General features: G+C 46.8%; 1 protein-coding gene across 1 annotated transcript in view; it reads left to right on the top strand.

The window, feature by feature from the left end:
- IZUMO2 (IZUMO family member 2) overlaps positions 1-13,870 on the top strand; it is a 31,695-nt gene that overhangs the window by 7,393 nt on the left and 10,432 nt on the right. The window contains exon 3 of the mRNA XM_058182581.1: positions 13,767-13,841. Coding sequence (XP_058038564.1) covers positions 13,767-13,841 — 75 coding nt within the window. The remainder of the gene's footprint in view (positions 1-13,766; positions 13,842-13,870) is intronic.

The following is a 13,870-nucleotide window of genomic DNA, read 5'->3' as shown; positions in this document are numbered from 1 at the left end:
ATTTTCACAGCAGCTGCACAGTATTTAGCTACAACTTGAGTTAGAAACAATTTACAATTTTGAAAAAAAAAAAGAATGAATATATAAGCATTGTCAGATCTTCCAGGATATTGATGTAAAAGAAGGAAAGATATAGGTATTACAAATATCTCTATAGATGGGTCAATAAAATAACACCTTTCAGCTCTAGCTTATTTATTATTTTATTTCTGCCTATCACAATTGGTACTCTTGGCAGCTTACAATCATCAAAATCCAATAAAATATCCATAAGGGGAAAAATTGAAAGGAAACAAAGAATATACAATAACATTCCTCATTCAAAAATCCTTTTTGGAAAAACATCAGCCACAGCCAGTTCCTCCGTCTCCAATTTGGGTGTGTCTGTGCAACGCAACTATTTTTTTCCCCCAACCCTGCAAATAATTATTACTGGCTTGGAACTCTGCTGAGTCAATTGTGCTGAAATCCATGGGACAAATAAGTGAATCATGGTCATATCCCCAGGGATTTCAGCAGGCCTAAAGCACCCTAACAGACAACTTTTCCTCTCTTAATGGAACCCAGCCTTTGCTGTGATGACAGGTGGAAATGGAAGCATTAAGGCAAATTGTCCTTCCCTGCTTTGTGGCTGCTGATTTTTCTGTGGGAGGGAAAACAGACAGGTAGGTCATGGCAAATCATGGCTTAAGGTCAAGGCAAGCTTGAAGGGGGCTTGGACTAGAAGACCTCCAAGATCCCTTCCAACCCTATTATTAGGTGCAAAAAATCAGGACCATTCAAAAAGTTGCAGATACAGAAAATTTATTAAAGTCTATATGCAAGAATGTAACAGCACTAAATTGGAGCTAGATAAGGGTCAACAGAATTCATGGGCTGGAACTGGATCTCTTACAGCAATGCAAGGACTCTAAACTCATGGCACATTTAATTCCGCCTCCCCTGCTCTGCCTGCTTTTCTCCTATATCTATGACTCTATGGAAGCAGGAGGTAAAGCTGTGGCTGGAGGACATTCTTGTGGTGCTCTAAATAGCATAAAAATTTGCTTATTCTATTGGAAAGCATTAGTCACAAACATGATTCTGGTGCCATCAATATGCCTGGTAATTCTGTAAGAACAAGGCCAGACTATTCTGCTCAGAATCCCAAATTTGGCTCAAGAAAAATAGGAGGAGGAAGTATTATGTAATGTTTGCCTTCTTGGGTTACTTATAAAGGTGAGATAAAAATCTAATAAATAAAAATAGGAAAAGGAGAGAGACATCAAAATGGGTATACATGAGGATAGGGAACATATATTGATAGAATTATCTATCTGGGAGTTAACTGGGAGTTAAGGTGGACTAATGTTCACACCAGAAGCTTCATTGAAAAGATACGTTTTTAAAGGCCAATTTGGGACAGCCAGTTTGGTCTAATGGTAAAGGCACAGCGCTAGAAAGCAGACAACTTTGAGTTCAAATCCTGCCTTAGCCATGAAAGCTGCTAGAGTGAGCCATATGGGTCACTAAACAGTCCCCATTGATTGACCATGGTTACCATGTCTATCCCAATTCATGAACTCTCATACACTGACAAAAAACAGCTGAGATACATTGGGCAACTTAGTCACTGAACAGGGGTTGTTGTTATGGGGAAAGTGTGTTGGATATGACTTGAATGATTTGTAAAAATAATTTTAGGTGGGATATAATTTGTAAGGAAATAGATATACTGAAATACTAGAATTAGTAGGAACTTACTAATTGTTTCTTGCAACATATATATGTATGATATATGATGTCTTTGTATACCTACATGCTGTTGTTGGAAGAAATATCCATCTGGGTTCAGTTCCAAGTGGGGACAAAGACACTGGAAACATGGAGGCTGCTTGGAAAGATGGTTTAATGGTGGTCAGGATCACATGGCTTGAGTTCCTGAACAGAAAAGGGCTGAGATCCTGTGTGCTCCCTGGCTTTATGCTTTTTCTGAGCTTTGAACTTTCTGGGGCACAGGAAGAGTATCCTGATTGGTTGTCAAACTCCCAGGGGGTGGGGGTCTTAGCTAGCCTTGCTGGCTGATGTAACCTTCCCAGGTGCCATGTGGTGAGATGGGTAGAGGCTAATCCTATCATGTCCTGAGGGCCATGTCTTAATCCCATCACCCTGGAGCTGAAGGTCTTCTGTGTTGTAGATAAGATGTCTTTTGTCTTTCTGGGGCTATTAACAAAGGTGGGGGCCGCTTTCCAAGAGCATGTTTCTCCTTTTCTCATCCAGGAAGGTATAATATTCTGCTTTTTTAAATATTTCCTAGAATATTTCATTCTTCTAGGAGGGGGGTGGGTGCTAAATTCCTACACTGTAATACAATTTGTTTCCTGTGACACTGACATATATATTATGCCCTTTGTAGTTATAACACAAACATGCCACATTGACTAACTTCCTGGATTGTTATTGGGGTCCTTGTGAAGTATCTGGCGTTTGTCAAACTATATGTCCCACCATTTGATCAGAGCCTTATCTCTCCCCATCCTGCCTAAGAACTTATCTCATCTTTGATCTTTTGAGTTCCTTCCACTCCAGGGGGCCAAATAGCCAAGTGTGAACACAAAGAAGATGATCAGGAAGAGATAACGCTAAATGGTGCTCATTAAGAGGCTCTACCCTGTTTCAGGGGATATGCAAGCCAAATGTTTCAGGATACACAAATCAAAAGATGCCAGAATTGAAGGTTTATGACGTTCCTAAAGAATATAAAAGGGATTTAGATTCCTTCTCTTGTTTGTAGTTCTTCCCTGCATGTATCTTGTATGTGTTTGGAACAGCTAACCATTTAAGCTTGATCAAGATTAAACGCTATTTTACTCAAGCCTCTGTTTAAGTTTCTTGTTTGGCATTTACGAGCTTAAACATATTAATATTGGACCTTACATAAATAAATAAGTAGGATGCATTATTTTGCAAGATGTTGGATGTCTGGAAGCTGGGTAAGAAAAGTGTATACTTTCACAGGATAAAATCACCTTTAAGCTGTACAGGGAAGATAGGAAAAATGCTTCCCCCCCCCCTCCCAGCCTCACTCAAGAGCCCTTTTAAATGTACTATCAAATTTGAAAAGGTGATTGGGAAAATATCTGTGATTGTTATGCCGTTTTCCACTGCCCTGAGGAGAAAAATGCAAACAATGGGAAGGGTTCACAGTCTGAGGCTGCAAAGACTGCATGTTGCCCCAAATGCTGTGGGTGGGAGCTCCAGAATGGCTCCACCCACACAAAGAGTAAATACAGATAAATGATTTGGGGATTTACAAAATTTTCCACCGAAGAGAATTATTCATAAAGGGGAGGTGAATAATTAATTTCATATGCTTTAAGGTATTTAATTTAATTTGTCTGTTTAAATTTTAATTTAATTTAACGTATTTTTATTTTATTTCTTAATGTTTAAATTTTAATTTACTTTTAATGTTTAATTAATTTAGATTTAATTTAAAGGCTTAATTAATTTAAATTTAATTTAATTTTAATTAAATGCATAGCTCAGTTAAATTAAATTTAGAATGTCTTGCACTGCACAAAGAAAATGTGTGTGACTTTGGCCTAAGAAACTTGTGTATTTCTGCTATGATCTTAAAAAAAAATACACCCCTGAAAATCCTAGCTATTTTCATGTCCTTTGTATTTACTCCACCTAAGATTAAACCTTACTCTATCCTCCCCAAAGTTTCCTCTGTAGGAATTTAGCACCCACCCCACTCCTAGAAGAATGAAATATTTTAGAAAATATTTAAAAAGGCAGAATATATTTCCCTGGATGAGAAATGGAGAAACATGTTTTAAAGACAAAGCAGCTTCCTGACTCCCCCCCCCACCTTTGTCAATGGGCCATTAAAGCCTCACCTAAGCTCACTCATTTCCCCCCACCTTTGTCAACCATCATCTGCATCATAATAGAACCCATCTAGAACAGAAACTCACCACATGGCAAGGCTCAGGCAAGCTTGAGGGACAATCTACATTGTTAGCTAAGACCCCTAGACCACCTGGGAGTTTGACAACCAATCAGGATAGTCTTCCTGTGCCCCAGAAAGTTCAAAGCTCAGAAAAAAGCATAAAACCAGGGAGCACACAGGATCTCATCCTTTTTCTGTTCAGGAACTCAAGCCATGTGATCCTGACCACCATTAAACCATCTTTCCAAGCAGCCTCCATGTTTCCAGTGTCTTTGTCCCCACTTGGAACTGAACCCAGATGGATATTTCTTCCAACAATTGGTACCCACAGATGGGACTCCAAGCTAACCTAACCAATGGACCTGGCCCAGGTAAGCCTCCCTTGCTAGCAGCAGACCCATTGAGTCTGTGGGTAAGTTTTCCTGGACCTTGGCCATTTGGAACCAGGTTTTAAAGGGGTTTTGAGAGTTGAGCTCAAAGGCTGCTTGGAAAGAAGGTGAGTACCTCTAAATTTTAATTTTTAAGCATGGAAAAGCATGGGAAATATGTGTATGCCTGCATGTGTATGAATGAGAGAGTCCTTCTCCCAATCACAGCTGGATCTTGCTTCCTCTGTGCATTTCCTAACCGCAGAAAGACCAACAGTCTGGAGAGCATGGGGGTTTTTCCAGAGCACAGGACCTTCTGTAAGGGAAGGAGGAAGTGTGTGTGTGGGATTCCACCTGAGGAAACAGTCTGATTCCACCTCTTTGAGCAACCTCTAGCCGCACCTCTGCCTACTGCTAGCTCCACCAAGCCGTGACCGGTAGGCTAGAGAAAGCAAGGGGGGGAAGCCAAATGTGGAACTTTGTGTTTTCAAGGAATGGAAGCTGAGTGAAAGGAAAAGAAGTGTGAAGGAAAAAAAAAGAAATATATAGGAACTATCGGTGTATCGAAAAAAGAAAGCAAAGCCTAAAGTGGTGCATGTGGAGTGAGAGGAGGTGCTCGTACCTGCTGTAGGGGCAGCAAGGTCCTCTGGGATCACTATTTTTTTTTATTGGTGATCTTCAAATAAGAGTTCCCTTAAGGAAGGGGCCCATACTTCGATAGAAGGGAATCGGAGTCCTTCGCGGATACCCTTTTTTCCGAAACTGCGGGAGTACCTGGCTATGACAAGGTGAGCCTCACATTCTGAGGATCATGGGAAGTGTAAGCTCGAGGGTAGAGGGAAATCCCCTGAGAGACATGCTTGGGGCCTGGGACGCCAGGCAGGTGCCAGTGTTGACTGGCATGCGAGAAAAGAAATTGAAGAAATTGTGTAAAAAAAATGGGCTTTGCTAAGAGATAACACCAGGAAGACAAATTTGGCTAAATAAAGGTACTTAAAAGAAAAGGGAAATATATAAATAGGAATGTTTGGGTTTTTGTTTGTTTTGTTTGCTTGTTTGTCTCTTTCTCTGTCTTCTATGGAACCACGTGGTCTGTCTGTTAAGATTTGTGCCTTCCCTAATTTAACTGAGATTTATGGCGGGAATGATCAGTGTGTGTGTAAATCTCAGAGTTTTGTTTTCCTCTTTGTCCTCCTTGTTTTTTATGTGTGTATGTCTGTCTTTGTGGGCCCTTGAGGTAATTGTAACTGTAAAATGTATCTGATTTCTAGAGACAAGAATTTTAAATTGTTAGAGAAAAAGAAAAGGTTGAAGCAATGAAAATGGGGAAGAGAGAGGAAAAAAAAGGAAAGAGCCTTTTTCCTGTCTTTGTCCAGCCAACAAAACAGTAAAGAGGACTTTTCATCCTATTTCTGTTTTTTTTTCTCCTTCCCTCTCTTTATCTTAAAGTAACAACTCAAGTTTATAAGGAAACATTTTAAGTTCACTTACAAGATAAGTTTATGAGGAAATGTTTTAAGTTCACTTACAAGAGAAAAAAAAATTCAGTCTTGCATTTACTGTGTATTTAAATGATTTTACCTGTACCTCTTCCTGAAGCATGCGAATCCAGTTTTTTCTTTCTCATCAGTTGTTGAAACTGCATTTTGTTGAAACTGCATTATCTTTTAGTAATTGCAATATTGATGTGTTGTTTCTTTTCAAACTCTGCCTGCAAGATATCTACCCCCCCCCTTTTAATCCTGTTACAATGCCTTTCCTGAGAAGATTACCGTATATACTCGAGTATAAGCCGACCCGAATATAAGCCGAGGTACCTAATTTTACCACAAAAAACTGGGAAAAACTATTGACTCGAGTATAAGCCTAGGGTGGGAAATGAGGCAGCTACTGGTCAATGTAAAAAATAAAGATAGAGCCAAGTAAAATAACATGAATATTTATTTGAATATTTATTTTTATACTTGATACTTAAATCTTGTTTGTTTGGATAATGCTTGCAGCTGCCTTCCAAAAGTAGGAAGAGGCTTCTATTAATTAAATACAGTTAATATACTCACCTGCTGTATTATAAATAGATTTCACCTTTTGTCATAGTAAAATAGAGTTTGGTGGCAACTTCTTCAGTAGTTTTTGAAAGCTTTCAGATACAAACAAATGTCTCCCAATGCAATGTACTTTATGTCTTGTAAGTAATTTAGACTTTGTACCTACCTACCAGGCATAATTCCTACGAGATATAATAAAAATAGTCGGTTTGGTCTAAAGGGTACCATGCTAGAAAGCCAGAGACCATGAGTTCTGACCTTGGGCTAATCATACTCCTTCAGCCATATTCGCCTCAGAGTATCTTCTTCCCGCCTGCCGCGAGGAAACCATTTAAAAGCCCAGCTTCTGAAGCACGGAGGGAGAAGAAAGAAAGCCCTGGCGGTGCAGTGAGAGGGCGGGGCGGGGGAGCCGCCAGCCTTCTCGGCCGACGCTTTCACCGTTCGGCTGGACTGGGACCGGCTTGGCTCGGGTCCGCAGTAACTCCCGCCAGGCTGTGCCGCGAGGAAACCATTTAAAAGCCCAGCTTCTGAAGCACGGAGGGAGAAGAAAGAAAGCCCTGGCGGTGCAGTGAGAGGGCGGGGGAGCCGCCAGCCTTCTCGGCCGACGCTCAGCATGTCGGGAAACCTCCTCCTCAGCCGAAGGCTGGCGGCTCCCCGCCCGCCGCGCGGACACGAGCCAAGCCGGTCCCAGTCCAGCCGAACGGTGAAAGCGTCGGCTGAGAAGGCTGGCGGCTTCCGCCTGCCCTCTCACTGCACCGCCAGGGCTTTCTTTCTTCTCCTCCGTGCTTCAGAAGCTGGGCTTAAATGGTTTCCTCGCTGCACAGCCTGGCGGAGTTACTGCGGACCAGAAGCCGGTCCCAGTCCAGCCGAACGGTGAAAGCGACATGCTTCGCTTTCACCGTTCGGCTGGACTGGGACCGGCTTGGCTCGGGTCCGCGCGGCGGGGCGGGGGAGCCGCCAGCCTTCTCGGCTGAGGGAGGGAGGGTTTCCCCGACATGCCGAGCGCCGCTCCGCTTTCACCGTTCGGCTGGACTGGGACCGGCTTGGCTCGGGTCCGCGCGGCGAACTGCTCAGCCTTGGGCAAATCCCGCCGGACGATCTCGCCGCCTCTTTGGCGTCTCCTGTGCGGGGTTCCCGAAGTACATCGAGACGTAGACTCGAGTATAAGCCGAGGGGGCGCTTTTCAGCACAAAAAACGTGCTGAAAAACTCTGCTTATACTCGAGTATATACGGTACCCACAAAAGTGGGGAGGAGATCCTATTCTAATGTCTTTCAGCCCTGAAAAGATGACTCTGCAACTGTGGAAGCAGAGCACATGGTTCCAGATGCTGCCCCCAGAGGAGACTTTCCATTTGTTGGAGCCAGGAATTGAGTTTGAATCCAGCCCCCACTGAAAGTCATCACAGCAACCAGATTGGAGCAGACCTTTCCAAACCTGACTGACCAACAAGCATGCCACCCAGCAGACATGAAAGAAAGGACCCTGAGATGTACAAGTAAAGACTAAAAGACTCTTTTCAATTCCCAGAAGACAGCTGGAAAGACTATGGCGGGAGGGTGGAAATTGATTGTAAGGTTTTCTTTCTTGTCTCCTTTATATTGTAATCAGTCTAAAGTATTCATGTAAGGATTGTATTTGAAAGTGGCTGCCACAGTTAGTTCTGAACACCTGAGATTTCTGTCTAATGGTAGGGAAATTTGTCCAGCATGTTTGTATTGTTTGTATTGCCTGTATTGTAAAAGTAGCTGCATACACAGGCACACACAGAGAGAGACACCATTCAGACTGAAACTATTCCCTTCACTTACCTCCACACAAGGCTTCCCCTAGGTTGATTTTTGCTCTGTGGCACTAAAAGCCCAAGGAGTCAGATCTCCCTGCTAATTCCATGGGGGAGGGGCATCCCCCTCAGGCAATTCCTCACTTGAAGAGATAGCAGAAAAGGTGATATCCAAAACCCAAGCCCTGACTGACTCACAAATGCTGCCCAGTTGCCCAGTAAAGCAAGATATGTTGCACTGGTGGTCTCATGAGTAGAAGTCCCAGGGCTCATTGTGTGTAACTTTAAAAAAAGAAAGAAAGAAAGGAAAAAGCCTGGATTGCAGATTGATTAACCTCAATTTCGACTGGAAAAAAATAAATAAATCTTGAATAGACTAAAGTAAGAGCTAGGGCAGGTTCAGTAACCAACCCTTGGAAATGGGCAGCCTGTAATTTAAAGGAAAACCATGGCTGTGAAAATTTTGGGATGCGTGCTTGCTTGAAACCTGACTGGAAGCTCACAGAAAGTGATATCTAACAGCTGAAATTAATTGGCATAGAAAATTGAATACTGTAAAATTCTTACCAGAACTTTTCCCCTGGCTGCTAGACCTTCATGGTTGAAAACTTTTGGGAGCCACTGAAGGAATCTTTTTTCTGTTGTCTCTATCAATGGCTTCCTTTGCACCAGGAAAAATTAAAAGCACCCATCAAGCCTCCCTGATTTGATCAATTTTAATTTTTAGCCAAGAGCATGTTTCAAAACTCACGTTTTGAAAAAAAAAAAAAAAGTAGGGATTGTAGGAATTTAGCACCCACCCCCCTCCTAGAAGAATGAAATATTTTAGAAAATATTTAAAAAGGCAGAATATATTTCCCTGGATGAGAAATGGAGAAACATGTTTTAAAGACAAAGCAGCTTCCTGACTCCCCCCCCCACCTTTGTCAATGGGCCATTAAAGCCTCACCTAAGCTCACTCATTTCCCCCCACCTTTGTCAACCATCATCTGCATCATAATAGAACCCATCTAGAACAGAAACTCACCACATGGCAAGGCTCAGGCAAGCTTGAGGGACAATCTATATTGTTAGCTAAGACCCCTAGACCACCTGGGAGTTTGACAACCAATCAGGATATTATTATTATTATTATTATTATTTAAATTTGTATACCGCCCTTCTCCCGAAGGACTCAGGGCGGTTCACAGCCAAGTAAAATGCACAATACATACAATTAAAATACTAATAAAAAACTTATTTAAATTGGCCATAATTAAAATTTGGAAGTAAAACCCATTTAAAAACCCATAACTTAAAAAACTAACCCAGTCCAGCGCAGATAAATAAGTAAGTTTTGAGCTCGCGGCGAAAGGTTCGGAGGTCCGGAAGTTGACGAAGTCCTGGGGGGAGCTCGTTCCAGAGGGCGGGGGCCCCCACAGAGAAGGCCCGTCCCCTGGGTGTCGCCAGACGACATTGTCGCGCCGACGGCACCCTGAGGAGTCCCTCTCTGTGAGAGCGCACGGGTCGGTGAGAGGTATTTGGTAGCAGCAGGCGGTCCCGTAAGTAACCCGGCCCTATGCCATGGAGCGCTTTAAAGACGTTCACCAACACCTTGAAGCGCACCCGGAAGGCCACAGGTAGCCAGTGCAGCCTCGCAGGATAGGTGTCACTCGGGAGCCACGAGGCTCCTCTATCACCAGCGCAGCTGCATTCTGGACCAACTGCAGCCTCCGGATGCCCTTCAGGGGAGCCCCATGTAGAGAGCATTGCAGTAGTCCAGACGAGACGTCACAAGGCGTGAGTGACTGTGCACAAGGCATCCCGGTCTAGAAAGGGGCGCAACTGGCGCACCAGGCGAACCTGGTGGAAAGCTCTCCTGGAGACGGCCGTCAAATGATCTTCAAAAGACAGCCGTGCATCCAGGAGAACGCCCAAATTACGCACCCTCTCCATCGGGGCCAATGACTCGTTCCGACAGTCAGCCGCGGACTCAGCTGACTGTACCGGGATGCCGCATCCACAGCCACTCCGTCTTGGAGGATTGAGCTTGAGCCTGTTTCTCCCCATCCAGACCCGTCGGCTTCCAAACACCGGGACAGCACTTGATAGCTTCATTGGGGTGGCCCGTGTGGAAAAGTACAGCTGGGTGTCATCAGCGTACAGCTGGTACCTCACACGAAGCCACTGATGATCTCACCCAGCGGCTTCATATAGATGTTGAACAGAAGGGCGAGAGAATCGGCCCTGCGGCACCCCACAAGTGAGGCGCCGTGGGGTCGACCTCTGCCCCCCCGTCAACACCGTCTGCGGCCGGTCGGAGAGATAGGAGGAGAACCACCGATAAACGGTGCCTCCCACTCCCAACCCCCCCAACCGGCGCAGCAGGATACCATGGTCGATGGTATCAAAAGCCGCTGAGAGGTCTAATAGGACCAGGGCAGAGGAATAACCCCTATCCCTGGCCCTCCAGAGATCATCCACCAACGCGACCAAAGCCGTCTCAGTGCTGTAACCGGGTCGGAAGCCGGACTGGAATGGGTCCAGATAGACAGTTTCCTCCAGGTGCAGGGGAAACTGATATGCCACCATACTCTCTACAACCTTCGCCGCGAAGCGAAGGTTGGAGACCGGACGATAATTACCTAAAACAGCGGGTCAGGAAGGCTTCTTGAGGAGGGGTTTCACCACCGCCTCTTTCAAGGCGGCCGGAAAGACTCCTCCAACAAGGAAGCACTCGTAATCCCTGGAGCCAGCCTCGTGTCACCTCCTGAGTGGCCAGCACCAGCCAGGAGGCACGGGTCCAGTAAACACGTGGTGGCATTCAATCTACCCAGCAACCTGTCCATGTCCTCGGGAGTCACAGGGTCAAACTCATCCCACACAACATCACCAAGACCGCCCTCAGATACCTCGTCTGAATCGCCACAATTTTGGTCCAGACCGTCCCTAAGCTGAACGATTTTATCGTATAGATAACCGTTAAACTCCTCAGCACGTCCCATAGCGGGTCATCCCGCTCCCCCTGGTGAAGGAGGGAGCGGGTCACCCGAAACAGGGCAGCTGGGCGGTTATCTGCCGACGCAATGAGGGAGGAGGCGTAGGAACGCCTCGCTTCCCTCAGTGCCACTAGGTAGGTCCTGGTATAGGATCTAACTAGTGTCCGATCAGCCTCTGAACGGCTGGACCTCCAGGAACTCTCTAGGCGTCTTCTCCGGCGTTTCATCCCCCTCAGCTCCTCGGAGAACCAAGGAGCCGGTTGGGATCTGCGCCGGGTCAGAGGCCGCAAAGGCACGACATGGTCTAAAGCCCCAGCCGCAGCCCGTTCCCAGGCTGCAGCTAGTTCCTCTGCCGTGCCGTGAGCCAGACCCTCAGGAAGTGGCCCAAGCTCCGTCCGAAACCTCTCTGGGTCCATCAGGCGCCTGGGACGGTACCACCGTAATGGTTCCGTCTCCCTGCGGTGTTGGGTAGCGGTCAGAAAGTCCAGGCGAAGGAGAGAGTGATCTGACCATGACAAAGGTTCAATGACTATTTCCTTTAAGTCCAGATCTCTCAACCACTGACCAGAGACAAAAATCAGGTCCAGTGTGCCTCCCCCGATGTGAGTGGGGCCATCCACTACTTGAGTCAGGTCCAAGGCCGTCATGGAGGCCAGGAACTCCCGAGCTACCGTCGATGACGAGCCGGCAGATGGCAAGTTAAAGTCCCCCATGACTAAAAGTCTGGGGGTCTCCACTGCCACCCCGGCAAGCACCTCCAGGAGCTCGGGCAGGGCAGCTGTCACGCAGCAAGGAGCCAGGTACGCCACCAGCAAGCCCATCTGACATCTATGACCCCACCTCACAAGAGGATTCACACCCGGCAATCTGAGGTACAGTGGTCTCCTCGGCTCTAGACTCTCTTTAATAGCAACCGCCACCCTCCACCCCTACCCTGGGCCTCGGCTGATGGAATGCACGGAAACCGGTGGGCACATCTCGACCAGGGCACACCCCTTCAGTGCCCAACCAGGTCTCCGTGCGCCTATAATATCCGCGCACCCCTGAATCAGATCATGTATTAGGGGCCTTATTGGCCACGGACCGTGCGTTGCATAACATCAGACGAAGGCCCAGGCTCTGAGGGTCTTGACCATCCGGGAACGGGAGAAGTCAGGATCGGGCACGCGATCGCCTGCAAACATCGAACGCGTGACCCCTATGTCGATACGATCCCCCTTCCGCCATATCTGCCTCCCACTTACCGTGCAAATAGACTCACCTCACACAAAGGAACACACTCCCCCATAACCTCCGAACCCAATTGATAGTCGCCACGAGCATGCGCTGGAACTGGTTTCCTCCCGACGGGCTACCCCTCACCCACCCTAACCTCCCACCCCACCCAACACTACCTCCCCCTTCCAACCCAGACCCGTCAGTTCCACCTCCCTTAAAAGTCCCATTAAAATTCCCTTAAAACCCTATTAAAATAATTAATTAAAAATCCCCTGAGTCTCCTATTTTTGGCATGCCATCTCTCGGGGTTCCAAAACCCGTCCTCAAGATGGGCCCTCGATAATGTGGGGGGCCAGACCCGCGAGAGAGGGGAGTCTCGCAGGGCAAGAAGGTCAGCCGCTGTAAATGTCCGCATGATAAAAGTCCGGCAAACAGACCCATCCTGGACCTGTCAAGATGGACATTGACACGCCAGTAGTTCCGAGTAGAAGACAGCCGGGATATAGGTCTTGGGCGGTAGATGAACAAACCGCCATGATTCAGTCAGAGCTCCAACCCCTCATCTCCAGTCCCGAGGGGTGGTCTATGGGCGCGGGGGGGGAGAGAGAGGATATAGTCCTACAATAGACAGGCTAGGATTGTCCAGGACCATCCTCAATTCCCCCTGTTGGGGACCAAAGGTCTTCAAAAGATCCCCTACCGACGAGGCATCTCTCTCCAAAAATCCGGGGGGAGGGGCAAAGGACTCAAAAAAGCCCCCATAGACGGTCCATAGACGTCCTCTAGATGGTAGCGAGGGCGTCCCCTGGACCCGTGGACAACCTTCAAGATGACAAAGAAGGCGACCATCGGGCCTCTTCGTGGCCGCCAAGCCAGGCCTCCAGCTGGAATAGGCCACTCACCCGTCGGGTTTGCTGGGTCAAGCCACAGTTCGCCGGACCCAGTCAACCACCAACAGGCTAGGCCCTGGCCAAGCCGGTCCAGCCAGGCCGCCACCGCCGCCACCGCCACCGCCACTGCCGCTGCCGGGGGGAAAGAGCCTCCAGGCCAGGCCGCCGCCGCCACTGAAGAACTCGGCCGCCGCCGCCACTGTTGGAAAAGGCCATACTCTTCCTGTGCCCCAGAAAGTTCAAAGCTCAGAAAAAGCATAAAACCAGGGAGCACACAGGATCTCATCCTTTTTCTGTTCAGGAACTCAAGCCATGTGATCCTGACCACCATTAAACCATCTTTCCAAGCAGCCTCCATGTTTCCAGTGTCTTTGTCCCCACTTGGAACTGAACCCAGATGGATATTTCTTCCAACACCTCCACCACTAAAGTATGGCCCACCTCTGAGTTGTAATATACCATACCTTTTAAAAACATACCTGTACTTAAAAATCTAACTATTTTTCCCTTCTGTTTTGACTGTCTCTTATTCTCTTCTTCCCAGTTAAAGCGATGGTTGATGCCTTGATCCAAGAGATGAAGGTCACAACAGAAAAACTGCTTCAAACCAAACTTACAGGTAAGAATCCCAGCAGCTAGTTACATATA

Source organism: Ahaetulla prasina, chromosome 4, assembly GCF_028640845.1.
Source record: "Ahaetulla prasina isolate Xishuangbanna chromosome 4, ASM2864084v1, whole genome shotgun sequence".
Taxonomy (NCBI): Eukaryota; Metazoa; Chordata; class Lepidosauria; order Squamata; family Colubridae; genus Ahaetulla; species Ahaetulla prasina.
This window is presented reverse-complemented; position numbering and strand designations above follow the sequence as displayed.